General features: G+C 39.4%; 1 protein-coding gene across 2 annotated transcripts; it reads right to left on the bottom strand.

The window, feature by feature from the left end:
- Window positions 1-1,446: 1,446 nt before the first annotated feature.
- GHITM (growth hormone inducible transmembrane protein) lies at window positions 1,447-19,959 on the bottom strand. 2 transcript variants are annotated; one of them, XM_015067026.3, is made up of 9 exons: window positions 19,806-19,959; window positions 18,225-18,389; window positions 16,889-16,988; window positions 15,531-15,642; window positions 14,749-14,890; window positions 11,459-11,567; window positions 4,970-5,158; window positions 4,160-4,331; window positions 1,447-2,880 (listed from the first exon to the last, which is right to left on the bottom strand). In XM_015067026.3, exons 2-9 carry the CDS (start codon window positions 18,351-18,353, stop codon window positions 2,796-2,798), a joined length of 1,038 nt encoding a protein of 345 aa, XP_014922512.2. In that variant the 5' UTR covers window positions 18,354-18,389; window positions 19,806-19,959; the 3' UTR covers window positions 1,447-2,795. The 2 variants fall into 2 exon arrangements, with proteins under 2 accessions (XP_014922512.2, XP_026918248.1); XM_027062447.2 differs by lacking the exon at window positions 19,806-19,959 and adding an exon at window positions 19,069-19,649.
- Window positions 19,960-20,290: the final 331 nt, after the last annotated feature.

Genomic DNA, 20,290 nt, shown 5'->3' with positions numbered 1-20,290 from the left:
TTATTTAAAATTTATTTTGAAAGAGAGTGAGTGTACGCGCAAATGGGAGAGAGGCAGACAGAGAATTCCAAGCAGGCTCCATGCTGTCAGTAGAAAGCCCATGAACCGTGAGATCGTGACCTGAGCTGAAATCAAGTTGGATGCTCAACCGAGCTAACCAGGTACCCCACCACACTCCTGTTTTCTGACTGAATGTTTAGGATACCATTCTAAAAAACCAAAAGGGCCTTTATTTTTTGATTTTTGAGAGAGGGCACAAGTGACAATGGACAGAGAGAGACAGAGAGACACAGAAGTGGGGCTCATCCGAAGCAGGGCTCAAGTCCACCTGATCCGGGACTCGAACTCACAAACTGTGAGATCATGACCAGAGCTGAAGTCAGATGCCTAACATACTTGAGTCACCCAAGTGCCTTGTGATTATTATTTTTAATATTTATTTATTTGGAGCAGGGAGGGGCAGAGAGAATCCCAGGCAGGCTCCATGCTATCTCCCACACTGTGAAATCATCATCTAAGTCAAAATCAAGAGTCAGATGCTTAACTGAGACACCCAGGTGCCACCTGTGTGATTATTTTTAAATATATATCTCGGTTATCCTGTAACGCTTCAGGGGATGTTTTACAACATAAAGAACAGATATTTTTCTTTTTTGCCTAAAGCCTATCCATGTGCAGGTCTTCACTCTTCCCTGTTAGGAATGTGAAGTAAAGACCTTGATGGCATGTTAATGGAGTCTAGGAACTAGTGATTTTTTTTTTTAAATCACTTTAGATCTATTATAATATTTTATTTTGTAAGTATTCACATTTTATATAACTCACTTCTTATACTGCAGTCTTCCTTGTCTTAGCAAAGTCAGAAAAAGTGCTGTGATAAACTAAACTGAAAAATAAACTAAAAACAAAAAAAAAGACATACCTTATTTTTCTAAATAAAATTCTGCCTGATACCCATTGTTGAAATTATAGCATTTTGTTTTATGTGATACCACCGTAACATAGGGATATAAACTTTGGACTCTAAAATGTGACTGAAGACAAGACCTTTAAGACCACACTGACATTGTATAGGAACTAAAGTAGAGAAGGGAAAAAACAGAATTTGGCACTTAAGATTTTTCTCAAGACAACACCCACCCTGACCCCCTAACCCGCAGCTGAAGCATTTATAGAGCTAAATGCCCACACATTTCAGAACCTCAATCCTAGGAGGGAGGCTCTGTTACCATCTTCAAAAATGGGCACAGAGAGAATAAGTAATTTGCCCAAGGTCACATAAGAAATAAGTGGAAGAAGTGGGGTTCAATTAAAGGCAGTCTGGCTATAAGTGTTGTGGTCATAATCACCCTGTACTCTACATACTGGGGTAAGACAGCACATGAAACAAATCCTCTATCCAAATAGTATGCGTATGGTTCAGCTGGAAAAATTACAGACCAATCACCACCTGGCTGGAACATTTATTAATTCAGAAATAAGCATTCTATGTAATTTGAGGTGGTTAGAATAGTTACTTCTGGATTACTGTAATAAATATTTGTCAAAAACACCAATCATCTCAATAATCATACACACTTATTTCATTCATTAAGAACTTCCAAAAATAACTCTTCTGTATCAAAAAAACTTACCAATATCACAACAGTCAAGTAATCGCCCATGCAGAAGAGAAGGAAAAGTCTGCTGGGGGAAACTCTAACAAAACACTTTGCCCATTATAGTTTTGATTGATATAGTTCATGAAGAAAGACTAGCTATGCTCTCCTGTTTTTAGTGCTTAGTCTGAGAGGAATGCAAGAAACCAAGTCCTGAGAGAAAAACTGCTTTCATAATCTTAAGTGTAAGCCACAAACAGGCTTTTCTAATAAAAGCTTCAAAGCCTGAAGAGATGAAGAAAGGCAAGCATATATTCTCTTAAACATTTCAATAAATATGCAAAAAAAATTCAGCAATTAGGAATACTGTGTTTGTATATTTGAAAATGCAACAGATTTCATGCTTTGAATGTTTCATCCTGAGAAGAGTTTTAAGGATATTTTGCTCCATAAGGTTTAAAAGTAAAACTTAAACATATTTAACTACATGTCAGGAATTCTCCAGATGATTAACATTCTCAACTGTCCTAACAATGTCAAACAATGAAAAGCCAAACACGATCACTTCTACATTGCAAAGATAGCACTGAGAAAGAAAGGAACATTGGGAGAATGAATCACCTAGATCTTTGTTTATGCTCAATGCTTTTGATTAAGTTCAACAGATGAATGTGAAAACAGCAATGATTAATTTGTCTCCAAAGAGCCAGACCCCTCTCACTGGCTCACCACCGACACAAGTGCTAAGTATTCAAAGAAAGACTGAAGGTGATCCTTTGCTTCTCTCTGGTCCCTTTACCAAACTTCTACGTCACTTATGACATTACTTAATACTTCTGCATTTCAAAAAATATGCAGCAAAACAAAATTCGCTAATTTTCACTTAAATAAATTTTAAAACAGAACAGTTAAATCCTCACAACACAAACCTTAGTTTTCACATTAAAACGTTTTAGAATTACTCACACTTGAGAAACTGGAAATGTGTGTGCTTATTTGGAAGAGAACAACTGAATTTATTCTTTAGAAGAGAAAGCAGACCTGAAGCATCAAATCACCAAACATCTGAAACCTGCTGACAAGTCTTATCTTCTACACATCAATGAAAGCTGCTTATACAAACTATTCCGTGAACACCTGCCCCTATTAAACAAACAAGATATCCGAGGTACTGGAGAGGTCAGAAGCTGAGTTGCTTCACTTCTTTCTGTTGCTTCCAGTTGCTAGAATACTGGCAACTCGCATAAATATATTTAACGTATCCATGTAGATTCCCAGCATCCTGGAAAAGAAAATTACGGCCTATTATAGATGATGTAATTCTAATAACTCTAAAAGAACTATTTCTTAATCTAGAATAGAAAAGCAATACCATTTGTCATAGGTACAGCATATGAAATGGAAATCAGAAAAAGAAAAGATGCCAACTAAGGAAGGCTCTGAAAACAGTCAAGATTTTCCTTGGCAGATTAATCTTTGAAATGTTAAAGGGCAGTTTTAAAAATCATTATTCTACCCTCTGACCCTCTCTTATGAGTGTAGTATCTTGCAGAAACACCCTGTAAGATAGGCCAAGAAATAATTAAAACAAAACTAAAGTAGCACCTTCATAAAAATGTGTTAGACACAAGTCTGGCATTTTTAAATATAATATCCCCTCAAGGAAACCCCCCACCACCAACCAAAACCTGTTATATATCTGTGTTACAGCAGCATTTTTTAGAAAAAACATTAAATTTTAGCTTCAAAGAAACAAAAAACAAATTACTTGTAAAAATGTGATAGAAAACATGAAACCCAACAAAATTGTTTAAATAAAATAACCTACTTTGGTGGAGAAGCCAAGAAAAGAGAAAAAAAGTGTTGTTATATAACAACTGCACCACAAAGCTAATTAACAAAAGTAGGTAAATATTTGGACTTAACTGAGTATCTAAATTAAACTTAGTTACAATATAATCAAATGTTCTGTAGATACATAGCTTACTAAAAAGATACAATAGATCAAACAACAACAGAGATCGTGAAGTTTGACAAACCCATTACTGTGGGCTGAATTCAAGATATGTTGACATCCTAATCCCTGTACCTGTAAATGTGGCCTTATTTGGGAAGAAGGTCTTTGCAAATATAATCAAGATAGGAGGGAAGATGAGGTTAATACTGGAATGGGGTGGGCCTCCACCCAAAATGACTGGTGTCCTTATAAGAGGTGACAGAGAGAGACATATGGGAAAAATGCCATGTGAAGACAGAGGGAGAGATTGGAGTGATGTACCTATAAGACAAGGAATGTCAAGGATTGCTGGCCAAAACAAGAAGCTAGAAGAGAGGCAGGGAGGATTCTCCTAGAGCCCTCAGAAGGTATCAACCCTGATTACACCTTGATTTCAGATTTCTAGCCTCTAGAACTGCAAGAGTGTAAATTTCCATGGTTTGAACCATTCGGTTTGTAATATTTGTTATGGTAGCCCTAGGAAACTAATACGACCATAAAACAAAACAGACCATAATAACACAAACGTCCTGTGTAACAGAGACAAGACATGAAGACTACTTACGAATTGATGGGATCATATTTTTGGACTCCATATGGTGGCACTATTTCTGCACGCTTGATTACTTTCTGTGTATCATACAGAAGAAACATGCTGAAAAGAACTAATCCACCATAAATTGCCACTGAGTACAGAGTGGCACCAGCCACAGTGGTGGGTGGAAGAAACATAGATCCTGGGAGGAAAAAAAGAAAAAAGGACTCTTCTCTAACTGGATTTATGATTAACATTTCTTTAAAAAAACCTTTTAGTGTACTGCACAGATAGGAAAAAGACTGACTATATGCACTGTGTAATTTTATGCATATTCAGTCCAAACCCATGATACTTATGCCTGTAATGGGTCACTTGCCCACATTACAGAAGGGCTCTTGCATGTTCTCCAGACGAACTTTCCCATTTTAGATGTATTGTGTGAAACCCAAAATAGTTTACCATGATGCCAAATAAGAAAATGCAGTCTAATTAGTGTTTGTCTTTTAAACTTTTTAAAATAACTCTTGGGGCACCTGTGTGGCTCAGTCAGTTGAGCATCTGACTTTGGCTCAGGTCATGATCTCACAGTTGACAAGTTCGAGCCCCATGTCAGGTTCTGTGATGATAGCTCACAGCCTGGAGCCTGCTTCAGATACTGTGTTTCCCTCTCTCTCTCTGCCCCTCCCCTGTTCATCTCTCTCTCTCTCTCTCTCAAAAATAAATAAACATTAAAAAAAAATTTTTAATAACTCTTAATAAGTTCCCTCCATTAGGATAGCTGAGTACATCAATGGTTTTCGGATACCAAGAAGTGAATGTCAAAGCGCAGTAGCTCACCCAGTGATGACACAAAGACGACACCCAGGCCCACTCCCAGGGGCGCTCCCATGTTCAGAAACTTCTCACTAGGTGCGCACATGGCCACAGTGGAGAGGCCTCCCACGATGCCTGCCGTGTACCATGCAGCTCTGATGAGAAGAGGCCCCCCTAATATTGTCAGTGGAGCCACCACTGCACCCATTACACCTGGAGAAAGAGCAAGTAGTTAAGTATTGACTAAGTAAGAACCAGAAAGAAAACACCACTTGTAACTAACACACCATCTGAACATCACGTACCTTATGGTTAAACAACAGGACTACAACATCTCTCCCTTATTTAGGTGATACTACCCCCAAATTCCATACCCCAAACTTGTGGCTATCCAAATTCAAAATCACAACACTATACCTAGTTAAACAGTCTCAACTCAAAAACACAAGCATTAATTTGGTGTTTTAATAACTTTATCAAATTCTACATGGTTCATTATCTGTGTGTGAGCCTACTGGTATTCTTCATAAAATTCATATATATGTAAGAATTGAGACAAAAAGGCTTAAAATGACTAACTCAAGGTCAAACCTGCTGCTGCCAAAAGGGAACAAAGTAAAATGAGAGAACGCATATATGATGCTAATCTTAAGATGCAGGAACTTCAAGGACAAACACCGTTGTTTCCTTGGGTAGAAGGGAATGTCAGCTCAGTTTGTAAACAGTAATTTTAGTTGTCAGATATTTATCAACAAGTTCAGGAAAATTAGTGAAAGGCACCAATAATTTAATCAGCAAAGGTTAAAAGAACACCTTAATTAAAAAAAATAAATCTCAGATAAGGCATTATTTCAGTGCTCAGTAGAACAAGTTGCCCTCTTCTTACACATTAAATGTGCAGAGTTTAACTCAGAATAGGAGCTATCTTCATCCTATAATTTTAACAGTGTGTCTCTTTTGTGAAAGTAACGTTTCTAGATCAAGTAATAAGATATTATCACATGATAATGAACAACTAAAAATAGCTTTTGCTGTAAGAAAAATACTGAATAAAAATTCCTCTATGACATTTCTATTAGGATTCCCATCAGTTTTGCAACTGACAGCAAAATTTTTAGCAAATTTTGTGCAGAATCCACAAAAAAACCTTTATTCTCCATCATGCTCCCCACTTTACTTGCCCCAGGTAACTAACTCCCTGTCCCAAAATTTGCATTAAGCCACAGGCAGAGGATGAAAAAGTGTCCTTCCCCCCGCCCCCCTCCCTATACTGGTGCCAGCTCTCTGCTCCAGGTTCTCTTGACCCCATTAGCCACCAATGGCCAGGAATAGGAGGGGGCCAGGAGCAGGAGGTAGAGCTGGTACCAGGGAGCAAGAATGAGGCCCTGCCTCCCTCATCACGCTTTCACAGCACCCCCTTGTGGAGCCCAATCCTCCCTTGGCTCCCCAGGGTCTAGCCTGGTGGTCCTGTTTTCCATGGCCTGCCCCTCAAATGGTCCTCTCCTGTGTGGGCTGACCCTGTCAAAGACAGTTTCTCGAGTGGCCTCAACGGCAATGATACACTTCTTTAGTTTTGTCATTCTGCATGGTTAGGTTCATTGGAGGTTCTTTTCTTTTTTTTTTTAATATGAAATTTACTGTCAAATTGGTTTCCATACAATACCCAGTGCTCATCCCAAAAGGTGCCCTCCTCAATACCCATCACCCACCCTCCCCTCCCTCCCACCCCCCATCAACCCTCAGTTTGTTCTCAGTTTTTAAGAGTCTCTTATGCTTTGGCTCTCTCCCTCTCCAACCTCTTTTCTTTTTTTTTCTTCCCCTCCCCCATAGACTTCTGTTAAGTTTCTCAGGATCCACCTAAGAGTGAAAACATATGGTATCTGTCTTTCTCTGTATGGCTTATTTCACTCAGCATCACACTCTCCAGTTCCATCCACGTTGCTACCAAGGGCCGTATTTCATTCTTTCTCATTGCCACGTAGTATTCCATTGTGTATATAAACCACAATTTCTTTACCCATTTGTCAGCTGATGGACATTTAGGCTCTTTCCATAATTTGGCTATTGTTGAAAGTGCCGCTATAAACATTGGGGTACAAGTGCCCCTATGCATCAGCACTCCTGTATCCCTTGGGTAAATTCCTAGCAGTGCTATTGCTGGGTCATAGGGTAGATCTATTTTTAATTTTTTGAGGAACCTCCACACTGTTTTCTAGAGCGGCTGCACCAGTTTGCATTCCCACAAGTTCATTGGAGGTTCTATCTCTGGAGCTTTTATCCCTGGGGGGTCTGGCCCTTGGCGGCTTGGTCTTCCAGAGATCCTGGCCACCATGCCGTGCCAAGGTCTCATCCCAGATGCCACGGTCCTCTGAGAGATACAACTCTCGTGGCCTAGCTCTTTGGCAATCAGGCTCTTTGTGTTCTAGCCCTCTGGGAGACTTATCCTCAGTATCTGGGTCCTCAAAGAGTGTGGGCACCTGATTCTTGGCCTTTTCAGAATAGTAGCCCCTAAGTTTGAGGCCTTTGGGGGTCTGGTCCTCCAGGACTTTTTGTCAGCTTTAGGGAGGTCCCTCCAAAGGTCTGTTCCCCACGGTCTGGCTCTTTGGTGAGCCTGTTCTCTAAGGGCTGGTTATCTGATGGTGTGGGGAGCTGTGGCCCAGCCTCCCTGTAGCTTTAACAAAACTTTTAAGTTTATTCAGAGATTTTTCAATGATACTTTCTCATAAAAATCTTAAATGGTAATAGATGTCTGCTGCTTAAGGACATTATTAATTACAAAACTAACAAAGATAGCTCACCATTATTATTGTGAACAAAAACTAACATTCACCAAACTGGTACAGCCAGTTGTATGGAGGTTCCTTAAAAAATTAAAACGATAATTACCATATGATTTAGCAATCCCACTTCGGGGTTTATAACCAAAAGATAGGAAACCAGGATCTTATACAGATATCTGTACTCCCATGTTCACTGCAGCATTACTTATAATCTCCAAGATACAAAAACCAAATTGTCCTTTGATGGGTGAATGGATAAAGATGACGTGGTGTGTATACACAATGGAGTAGTATTCAGCCATAAAAAAAAATGAGATCTTGCCATTTTTGACAACATGAATGGACCCTGAGGGCATGATACTAAGTGAACTAAGAGAAGAACAAATACTATATGATCTCACTTCTATGTGCAATCTAAAAAAGTCAAACTCAGAGAAACAGAGCATAGAGTGGTGGTTACCAGGGGTAATGGGGTAGGGGAAATGGGGTGATATTGGTAAAAGGGTACAAACTTCCAGTTGTAAGATTAACAAATCTGAGGACCTAATATACACATGGTGATTACAGGTATCACTGTATCATCTACTTGAATGTTGCTAAGAGACCAGATCTTAAATGTACTCTCACCACAAAAAAGAAATGGTAAATACAGAATGGAGGTGTTAGCTAATGCTATGGTGGTAGTCATTACATAATATATAAATGTATAAATCAACCAGTTGTACATCTGAAAACTTACAGTATCACATGGTAATTACATCCTGATAAAGCTGGGGGAAAAACACAATTAGAATAGTTTTCCAATGATCATTTCAGTAATTCCTGCAGAGTATCACTTAGTCCTGATGAAGACCACAGCTGTATCTGCATAGTGCTAAACATCTGGATGAAAAATGAAAATGGAATGCACTGGAATGTTAATATTGGTCAAAAGCCAACTCTGATGTCCCTTTAATACTGTGAGGGGGTGCCCTTGGGTCACCTAAGCTTCCTTCAGTTCTCAGCTCAATCATTCCAGTGAATGAAAGAGTGGACATGGGTGCCTGAGTGGCTCAGTTGGTTAAGCATCTGACTTCAGCTCAGGTCAACATCTCATGGTTCATGAGTTTGAGCCCCACATTGGGCTCTCTGCTATCAGCACTGAGCCCGCTTCAGATCCTTTCTCTCTTCCCCTCTCTCTAGCCTTCCTCAGCTCATGCTCTCTCTTGCAAAAGAAATACACTTAAAAAAAAAAAAAAAAGTGGATACAGGGCTAGACTTGAAGAAATAATACAGCACTTCCTGGCATACTGACCTCACATAACTTAGCTTCCTCATCCACAAAACAGGAATACTAATGCCTGCCTGCATAGCTTAAAATAGGTAGGTATACATGAAGCATAAAGCAAAAATTGGCATTCATGCTGTGCAAGGAAGGTTTAGCATAGCAGGCCTAAGGTTACCTTTACAAAGACTTGCTTGCAGGGCTGGTCCTTGGCTGGAATTTAAGAACTTGGCACTTAAATCATTCTCTGGCAGGGTTAGACTACTTGTGCAAACAGTTAAGAGTTATGCTGAAAGTCTGTTTTCCTTCTGGAATCTGTATTTTGGTAGTTGTTAGGAGGGTGCCTACATGATTCGCCCTTATTAAAGCCTGTGGGTACCAAGTCTCTAACGGGCTTCCTTGGGCAGAAACACTGTATGTTACTGCACTTTACACATCCTTACTAGGTCCCCTCAAAGGAAGGAGGGAGCACACTGAAAGCCTGTGGATGGATTTCTCCAGATTCTGTCATGTGTCCTTTTGATGTCCTTAGCTCTGAGTACAACTATATGCTGAGTCCTATGACTCCTTCTAAAAAAATACTGAACAAATGGGTAGTGTTGGGGGTCCCCTCCAATACATTAAATACCTCAAGTAATTTATACACTACAGTATCAGATTAAAAGGAGTTTTCTAAGCAACCCAGATAGAAAGCCCTTAATTCTAAGCTCAAATTGAAACAACATGACTATTTTAATTCAATAAGTCACTAAATATTTACTACTTATCAGAGGTAAAAACACTGAACCAGTTTTCTCAAGGAACTCAAGTGTCTAAAATGGAAACAGGTGCAAAAGTCCATTCACTGGACAAGATACTATAATCCAGAGAATTGTAACTGTAACATAAATGCTAAACTCAGATGGTGAGGATTTTGGTGTTTTAATGAAAGGATATACACTTCATACTTAAAAACAAAAAGCTCTGTATACTACTGTGATATGCAGTTGTCCCGAAGCTGAGTAATCCTTAAATATTTACAGATAGCACTCAAGAGATATTACATTTTTAGAAGTACACATATTATATTTTGGATAAAATTTTTTTTAAAGCAGGTTATTGGTACTAGAAAATACTGGACCACCTCCCTCCATCACAAGGACTTTGTCCTGTAAAACTCCATAGACAAAATCTATGGTTGAATAACCTCAGGCCTAATGGAAGAGAGTTGAAAACTGAGATTGTGAAGTCATGTGAAGTCTCATGTTTACCAAAACAAAAACAGCACATAATAATATGAATGACATAGTTCGCACTGGAAATCTGGCTCACTGGGTGCCAAAAACCTAATTTCCATTTACTAACCCACGTAAGAAACATTTCAGAGCCTGCTTCCAAGAAAGTTTCAAGGAAATGCTCATAAAACTTGTCTTAAGTGAATAAAAAAATAAAAAGGACAAACAGATCCATAAAAACAGAGAACGGATTGTTGCCAGAGGGGAGGTGGGAGGATGGGCAAGATGGGTGAAAGGAGTGGGAGATACAGGCTTCCTGTTACAGAGTAAATCACAGGAGTAAAAGGCACAGCATAGGGAATATAGTCAGTGACACTGTAATAGTGCTATAAAGTGACAGATGGTAGCTGCACTGTGAGGTGTATAGCATAACGTATACAGAACTGGAAACACTATGTTGTACACTTGCCGCTGTAACATTGTTTATCACCTATACTCAAAAAAATATATAGAAAAAAATCTGTCTTGTTTTGAGGTAGAGAACATGTATCTAAGACACACTTTTGCTTCTAGGTCTAGTTGGTTCTTTATTCAACCCACAGATGATGGCAACACTTTATCTAAACTTTAAAATATTTGTGTCTCCATAATTAAGGGAGATATCACAACATATACCTAAAAGGATATTAAAACTGTCCTGCAATACCAGGGAGTGGACAGCCTTTGCCCTGTCCATGGTAACTTTGCGCTAAGACCCATCTAAATAATGACCCAGTTAACTGTATCAGAGACAAAGTACACTTCCAAAGGTCTTTCTTATTGTTTTCTTTCTTCCAATGCTCCATTGCAAGATCCTGTACTCCTATTCTTTCTTGTGACTTACCTCCTCCTTTCCTTCTCCACCCTCATTTTAAAATTTTTCTAAAGATACACAAGAATAATTCTCAAGTAATGTGTATCAGGTTTGAAATGCTTCTAGTATTAGGCAAAATACATAAAGGAAATCTCTACGTGTATTAGACTGTCACAGGAGGCCAAGTATAATACTGGGATGTCCATGGTCTTAGTATCTGAATAATTATTTTTTCAGAGTAGAGATCTGGCTATAATACAACCACTATTAAGTACAAAAAACTTAAGTGTTTTCTAAACATGAGTCTTTAATAATTATGCACAAGTCATTCACAATTGTAAAGAACCACCAAAGAAGACAGTAATGAAGGTTATTTAATAAAAATTTAAAGTTAGAACATACCAGAATGTAGTAACCAAGCAAGATGCTTTGGGCCTGGGTTCTGGTCATATGGTATTGACTGTACCAGCATTCCAGCTCCAATCATGGCTGCAAAGGTTGCACCAATTGTCTGAAACACACGTTACTGAGAAAAATCAATCCTTATATATAACAACAAAGGAAAAACCCTCAAGTTCCAAGCTAGTCCCTCCAATAAATTTTAAGAAGATTAAGGATAAGGGCGCCTGAGTGGCTCAGTCGGCTAACCATCCAACTTGGTCATGATCTTGCAGCTCAGGTCATGATCTTGCAGTTCGTGTGTTCGAGCCCCATGTCAGGCTCTGTGCTGACAGCTCAGAGCCTAGAGCTTGCTTCAGATTCTGTGTCTCCCTTGCTCTCTGCCCCTCCCCCACTTGTGCTCTCTCTCACTCTCTCTCAAAAATAAATGAACATTAAAAAATTAAAAAAAAAAAAATTAAGGATAATGAAAACTGATCTAGGAGGGGACAAGAGTGTCCCCTACTGTCACACAAAGTTTTGCAGACTCTTCAAGTGAGTATGTTGAGCTCTGATTGATAACATGACCTTTTAAAAATTGTATTCTTCCTAGACAGAGACCTAACAAAACCTCTTTAAGAATCCCAAAATAATTATTAATTGTATTTATTTTTTCATAGCAAACTACATTAAAAAAAACTTATCATGATACACCAATTAGAATATATACATAGCACACTGTCTTGAACTCCATCATTTGCTTAACAAAAACCTAAAAAACAGAAGCACATGGAAAAGAGAATAAGATTCTACTTCTCTATCCTCTTAGTTTTCTAGCTGACTTGGTCCTCCGTCCCTTTTATCTTACATTTCCATTGTTATGACACTTAAATACTTCTTGTGCATATAGAAAGAAATGTACATAATAGAGAAAGACTGTAATGAACCTTTAGGAAACCTGAAACAAATTTGCTACTCTTGGACAGAAAACAGCAGATATCTGGTAGCCCAACTATTCAAAAAACAACAGATTGTGAATGCTTTTGGTTAAATGTCACTAATCCCTTGTGCTACCTAAGGCCTGCCTCCCTCCTCTGCATTATCCATCTGAACACAGGCATGTGAATGTTCAGCCTCAGATGTAAAGTACAGATAAAAATAGCTGTTTTTGCTGAGAATGAGAAAGCCTTTACTCATTAACAGAAAAAAGCACAGAGTTCTACTAGATCACTTTCCAATGAAGAAATAATTACTAAAATCCACTTCATGCATTTCTTCATACAAATGCAAGGCACTTTCAGGGTATTTATCACAACTGTATTTTTTTCTTTTAAGGTCCTTCATGTTCATGACCCAGTTCCATTCTTTGCCTTTCACCGTTCCATACTCTATACTCCAGCTACAATGAAATAGTAGGGATGCGAATATGACCCCATTTCATGCCTCTTTAATTCCGTTTATTTTGCCTAATTCATTTGAGTTATTCAAGGATTATCTCGTCCCCTGGAAAGTTATTCTGGGAGGTACCCTGACTGCCATGAGCAGTGTCAGAAGCCTCTCCTCTGTTTCGAAATCACTTGGTGTCAACTTTGACATTATTTGTGTGTATGTCTGTCCCCCCCCCCCAAATCTTCATCTTCCTCTCTGTAGCACCTGCCTGGCTTTCCAAATTTTTTAAATTTAAGTAGTTCTAACAGCAGGTAAGAGTAATCTTATGCCGAAAGTAAGTTGAGAATATGGCCCAAGCACAAACACTTCTTTGAAGTCTTATTTTAGGGGCTAAACTCTTTGTATACTTAAATTTTTCTCTTATAACCATGTTGCTTTGTTAAAAATCATTGTTTTAAATTATTTGCCTGATTAAAATGTACATTCCTGGTGAGAATGCACCGTGCTTATTCTGTGCCTTCATGAAGTTCTAGGCTAGGAGATTCAGGACACCCATCTGAGAAGTAAGATTCTAAGAATACTGAAGTGTCCAAATGGCCACACTGCCCTAAATGGTTCTTCTTTGGAAAGTACAGATTTGGAAATCTGTATGATATAAACGGTCCCATCTCCCATTCCCTTCCAGTCTCAAACTCATAGCTCACATTCTTATAATCCTCCACTTCAGATCTTGAAAAGCCCCAGCTGGTATACTTGCTTCTTGTCTCTTCCATTTGACTTCTTAGAACTCAAAGAAGACAAATCGTATTTTCTGCTGTTCCAGTATCTGCAACCGCTTCTCACTGATTAGACCCGCTCCTCAGTGTGGCAACCAGACACTGTCTGATTGTGTCTTCTTTACACTCTAGACCTCAGATACTCGAACTCCACTGATGTTTTCTTCTAATGTTATTTGGAGGAGAGAGAGAGAGAGCGAGCGAGCACGCGCGGGAGCGTGCGAGTGCACGAGGGTGAGGGGCAGAGAAAGAATTCCAAGAAGGGATTCTGACATGGGGGCTCAATCCCAAGATCAGGAGATCACGAGCTCAGCCAATACCAAGAGTCAGACACTTAACCGACTGAGCCATCCAGGCGTTGCCCTCCACCCCAATGTTTGTTTATTTGAGAGAGAGAGTGAGTGAGCACTCTGCGGGTTTTAATGACTACCTCTTCTCCTTTGCTCAAGCTGTTCTGCAAACCTAGGCTACCTTTGTTCTCTCCTAAAATAAAAAATCATAGCCTCCAACAGTTCTGGTGAAATAAACGTCTCTTTCATGGAACTTCCCTACTAGTCCAAGACAAAAACAGTCTTTCAACTGATTTTACACTTTCTACTTCTCCTTGCACATCCTTTACCACCTACTCAAGTTCATCTCTTCAACCAGACAGTAGAAAAATAGCTACCACTTTTGAAATCACTATTTTTTTTATCCAGAAAAATTAACAAATGCTCAAGAAACACTCACTGAATGTAAAACCCTACACAGGGTCAGGAAAGTTCAGAATGTTAGCAATACATATTTTCCACTGATTTCTAAGATGGCTTTGCATTTGCCCTGTCTTTTTTTTTTTTTTTTTAATAAAATTGCTATAAAATACAAGCTATTTGATAGCTGCTTCTAGGTAAGTAGGATATTCCTGTATGTTTGGTTTTCAACCCCTTTACCAGTATTTAAATATACACTCAACTAAGAATGATAGCTGATTTATCTCAGAATGTACTTCCTACTTTGTCTCAGCTGCACTATTAATTCAGATTTGAACAACCTGTCAATATAGTAAGGGATTCTTTCCATTTAATCCACTCCCACCCACCCCCGGCCAATATTTTTTGCCTAATCTTTTGGTATTTAGTGGAAAAGGAAAACAAAAACAAGCTGACTTACCACCCAAGAGCCTCTCATCATGAATTTCATAAGCACAGGAGTTCTGCTCACTGCCAGGGCGGACAAAGCTGTTAAACCAATACTTCCTGCTAAGTACATATAGGTAGAATGAATTCTATCCTTCACATACTGAGGCCAAATTCTGTAAGAAACACAACATGGTTCATTTACGAAAGCATGGATATAAATTTTGGTTCAATTGTTTATTTGCTGGGAAACTTTAGGAAATATCAATTTACTGCTATCGTATTCACGTCATTTATCATGGAAATAATGATGCATGCATTGGAGCTATCATAAAAATTAAATGATATAAAACATAAGAACTTTGGGGCACTGGGGTGGCTCAGTCAGTTAAAAGCATCTGACTTTTGATTTCGGCTCAGGTCATGATCTCACGGTTTGTGAGATAGAGCCCAGTACTGGGCTCTGTGATGACAGCGTAGAGCCTGGCTGGAATTCTCTGTCCCTCTCTTTCTGCCCTTTTCCAGCTTGTACTCTCTCCCTCTCTCAAAATAAAGTTTAAAAAATAAAAACATAAAACATAAGCACTTGGCACATCTACAAAAAAAACACATTTTCTCCTTGCCTAAACACATATAACCTTGGTAAAAGATTTTTACTTAAGTTTGAACAGATGCCAAAAGATTTCATTTTTATTCATGTTTATTTCTATACAGTTGGAAGACTAGATATAAAATATTCCAAAAGTGGCAAAAGGGAAGGATGAAAACCAAACTGGAATCTTTAAGATTAGAAATGTTTGGGAACAATTTACTTACACAGCCTTTTCAATAGCTCCAATCTCATTAGACATTCCCAAGCCATAGTAGCACAATGCTCCAAGACCAACAGCAGCCCCTCCAGCAATAAACCATCTTCCCATCTGATCAACTGCAGAGCACAGAAGGAAATGCGCATTAATACAGTCATATCTTCACTAAATTGAAAAGGGATGGTAAGCTCTCTCTAATATTTATACGAGGAAAATCAAACTATATACCATACTCCTTTGTAAAACCATAGTTAGAATATATAGGGGTATAGCAATGGTCTTAAAATTAGGGCACCAGTAAAAAAGGACAATGTTAAACTAAGTGTAATAATACAGAAAGGATCAGACTTGACTGGCCTTTAATTTCACTCCAATGAACTTTAAGGAGGCAGTATATCTGTGGACATGGGAATACTTCTGTAATAGTGTTTTATTCCTAAGAATCGGGGGTACGTTCTCAAGATATTCTTAGAAAGATGAAAAAGAAATGTTAATAATCATATCACGCTGTGTCTAAAGTGCTATTAACAAAGATGATGCTTTACAAAGAGAAAGAAAAAGGAACCAAAAGTGTAATCAATATTTATGCAGCGGAATCAAGGGAGAGGATGCTCTAAAACAAGAGCAAGAGAAACAGCTTATCAACTCTAATTGGCTGGAAGTATTCATAAACAGCGTCTTACCCCCTTTAGTATAAATTTGCTAAGATTATTACTGTGCTATAGCTGTAGGATTCATACAATTTGGTTTTCAGGGCAAACTTACTTATCAGAAAGAAATGCCCTGAAGGACACTGATTACAACTCTTTCTCATTATAATATATTGACATTCTGTAAAGTTGTTAACAAGCAATAGTGTTGAGTATACGTAGCTAGATGAACAATCTGGTTAAACTTGCAAAGCTGAAATCCAAACTGACTTTGTTAGGTCTGGTTTCCAGGGAGGCCTTATATGAACAACCAGTTAAGAGGACTCTTCTTGAACATTTAGGTTTTTATTAGTATCTGTTTTAGTGATTTTCTCTTGACTTGAAACATACACAAACATGATATGCTTGAAGATCCTATGCAACTTCAAATGAACTTCCTTAATAGATTATATGTTTTTATATCATGTCATACTACTAATCCTTTTTAAAAAATGGTAAAAATAACATTTTCTCTGGAAGAAATATGAATGGAAACCAATGGAATATTGGTGAAATATTAATCTTTTCTGGGCCACAAGATCCTGAAGAATGATGGATTGCCTTTCTTCCAAGGAAATGCTCATATACGTAAGTTTGTACGTATGTTTAGGAAGCTGTTCATGCATGTAAAATATATTCACATTTTCCAGCTCAAAAACTAAAGACTACTGCCTACTTTTGAATATTTTTTCCATTGATGGTTCCACTGCTGCCTCCTTAAGTTCTTGGACAGTTTTCCCACGCCGGATCCCAACTCTCGTCTTGGTGGCATATTCCTGATATACACGAAAACAAAGACACACAGCACACACACCAAAACAGAATGTTATCAGTAAAATAAAATTAAGTCTCATTGCATTAGAAAACTCTATACTAATTTGGTCGTTTCTATGTATGTACTTTCACTACAAAGGTATGTTAGCCAATCTAAAAAATTCAATGTAGACCCTACCTATGGTCTATCTTTGAAGTGATTCACTTAACTCCTTAGTTCACAACTTTATTTCTTAAAGTTTCGGAATAATTGTTTATTTAAAAAACCACAGATTTATATCTCTAGAATTATATTTCAAGGACTAACTGCTAAAAAATCTGCATTCAATATGTATTAGCTGCATTTTTTTTAAATCTGGGGAATGGGGCTCAAGAAAGTTATCTTTGCTGAACACAAAGCCAAAGAAAGGGCGGGATGACTACTACCTCTATTTTAGCTGTTTTCAACAGGGAACAGTTAACTCAAGAGGAAAACAGCCGTCTCTTTTAGCCTGTATATATTTCCTTATCTACCTCATATTTCAAAACTTATACTTCTAATGTAAACGATGAACGATAAATCTATTATAAAAGAAAATGGGTTTCTCTCTAACCTAACGGATTTTTTAAAATGTTTATTTATTATTGATAGAGAGAGACAGAGCATGAGCAGGGGAGGGGCAGAGAGAGAGAGAGAGAGAGAGAGGGAGGGAGACACAGAATCTGAAGAGGCTCCAGGTTCTGAGCTGTCAGCACAGAGCTGGATGCAGGGCTCAAACTCACAAACCAGGAGATCATGACCTGAGCCGAAGTCAGACGCTTAACCCATGGAGCCACCCAGGCATCCCTAACCTAATGGATTTTACCACTCTCTAATCAAAAGCTGAAATGACATTTTTAGTAACATTTCTAGCTACTGGCCAACTGGTAATATTCCTGGGTTCTTCAGCTTTTTACGACAGGCTCCACAATCTCTTGAGCCGTAAGAGCTCTCAATCTCTCACAAATCACTGTAAATTCTCTGAATGAAATTCCAAAAGCTGTAAGAGAAAGTTATAAGAGCTCTTTCATACATGGTAAGGAGGAACAAAATGATACAAAACTAATGGGAAGAAAGAACTGATTTGGGGCATTATCAGGGCTGTTTCAGCGCATCACTAATGGTAAAATAGGGAACTTCATACTCTGTCCAAAAAAAAGAAAAAAAAAAGGTCCTAGTGCACAGAGACACAACATGAAAACATTCAGATTATCTTTACCCTGCTGGGTGTTAACAGCCATTGATGCTTCGTGATGGAACTCTTCACAACAGGCGAGGCCTTGGTGAAAGCTGGTTGGAAAACCCTGGAAGGTAGTGTCCGGAGACACACAAGTCTTGCGGCCAGCATGGTGGTGCACCAGGTTTACCAGGCAGATCTGAAATGCTAGTTAGACACAGACAAAAAATAACCCACTAACTAATGAGGGAATTAACATAGAAGATACAGAAATACGAAAGGACCAATCCTGTTTTAGGAGAAAAATGGAAGTGACCTTTTTAAATGATAAAGATGAATTCTCTGTTTATTCCCCGTTATTTCAAGAAATCTATTCCAGAATCCAGTATGGGATGGTTCACCAAAACAGAATTAAATCCCAGGTTGAACAATAAGGTGTATAACTCTGTAGAAGTTATGTATGTAATACAAAGTGAATGCTAATTTCTTAAGACAATTACAGGGTGTGTAATGGCTTTTATAGATATGGTTTTAAGATTTACACCAGAATTCGATGGGAAAATTTAAAACAAGACTCTGTACAACTTTTGAGCAGAACAAAAACGTCATCCAAGGAAGAGATGAATAACTCTTCAAGGTCAGACTGCACTGTAAGGCTTCAAGACCTCAACAGTAATGACGCATTACGAATTTTTTGCTAAACACGCCAAATAGTACTTTCAAAATGTGATAAAAATACCCAAGGTGCTGAAACCACCTAGGATGTGTCTTAAAACGTAGATCCTGGGTCTTAACTCTGGTCCTAATAATTCAATCTCTAGGAATGGGACCCAAGAATAGGTTTTACCTAGCACACCAATAGTTAAGAATCTTTGCTAAAACTTACTTAACCGAGTGTACTTCCAGGTCCACCACTGAATCTATAAGAGGGTGTACAACACTGGGAAAATACCGTGTCCTTCTAATACTTTCACGTCGTTACATCATCTCAGTACGTTGCTGCTGTTTATCTCCTCAGTCATCGACACATGGACTGGGAAAGAGGCCCAACCGAGTGGCCACCACGTCGCGTAACAGAACAACGTAGAAATCTTGCTTCTGCCACATGCTAGAAATGGCCTCGAAACACTGTTTGCCCTCTGAGACGCCTGTGAGTTAGCTATAAAATGGATAAGGTATCACCGACTCCAAACCCCAAACGCTCCCGTAAGCACTGATGCAATCAAGCGCCTGGTCCCCTGAGAAAGTTCGACCAGCTCTCTAGACTAGACTCGGCAGCAAGCCTCCAGTCTCCCAGAGTCAATGCACAATCCTTATCAAGCACCCCCTTATCTGAGAGAGCGGTGGCTGTGCGGCCCGGCCGCAGGGTGATTCAGCACCTCGCTGCCCCGGCAGAAGAGGGCAGCGGGGGGCGAGCCCCTGCCAGCCTATCTCAGGCCCTGCAGCCGTCGCCCCCATTCACCCGGTCACCCACAGGACGGTGACTCTAACGCGCCGCCAGGCTGTGACGCAGCCAGCAGTGCCGCCGCCTTCAGCTCTCCTCGGATGCACCCAGCGGCCCCGCGAAGCTAGCCATCATGACAGTGAATCTGCGGTGCCACAATCGGCCCGGAGTGGCCATACCTCAGTCCCTGGTCACCTCAACCGCGCAGTTACCCTTCCGGGCCGGCGATACGCAAACGCGCACACCTCCCTGGCCCTCCGCCCGCTCTTTACTGTCTGTGCGCGCGCAGTCGCCCCTACTCCCTGCGTGACGCAACATCCGGAGAATCGCCAAACACTAGGGACACCCAATCATGAGCAGATCTCTGACGGAAGGGCGGGCACGGTAGGGAGGAGGGGTTCCGGGCTAGAGGGGCGGGGCCAGTAGAGAATTGCCAGGAACGTCATAGTCAGCGTCCATTTTGGGTGTGGGCAGCGAAAGCATTTTGGTCATGTCAGCTGTGGGTAGCGGAGCTAGTCTACGTTTTTGTCTCAACACTTTCACTAGCGGCAGTCACAAGAATTACGTAAAAATTGAAAAAGAATAGTGTGAGGGGAGGGTGGGTGATGGGTATTGAGGAGGGCACCTTTTGGAATGAGCACTGGGTGTTGTATGGAAACCAATT

The sequence above is a fragment of the Acinonyx jubatus genome, chromosome D2 (genome assembly GCF_027475565.1).
Source record: "Acinonyx jubatus isolate Ajub_Pintada_27869175 chromosome D2, VMU_Ajub_asm_v1.0, whole genome shotgun sequence".
NCBI lineage: Eukaryota > Metazoa > Chordata > Mammalia > Carnivora > Felidae > Acinonyx > Acinonyx jubatus.
This window is presented reverse-complemented; position numbering and strand designations above follow the sequence as displayed.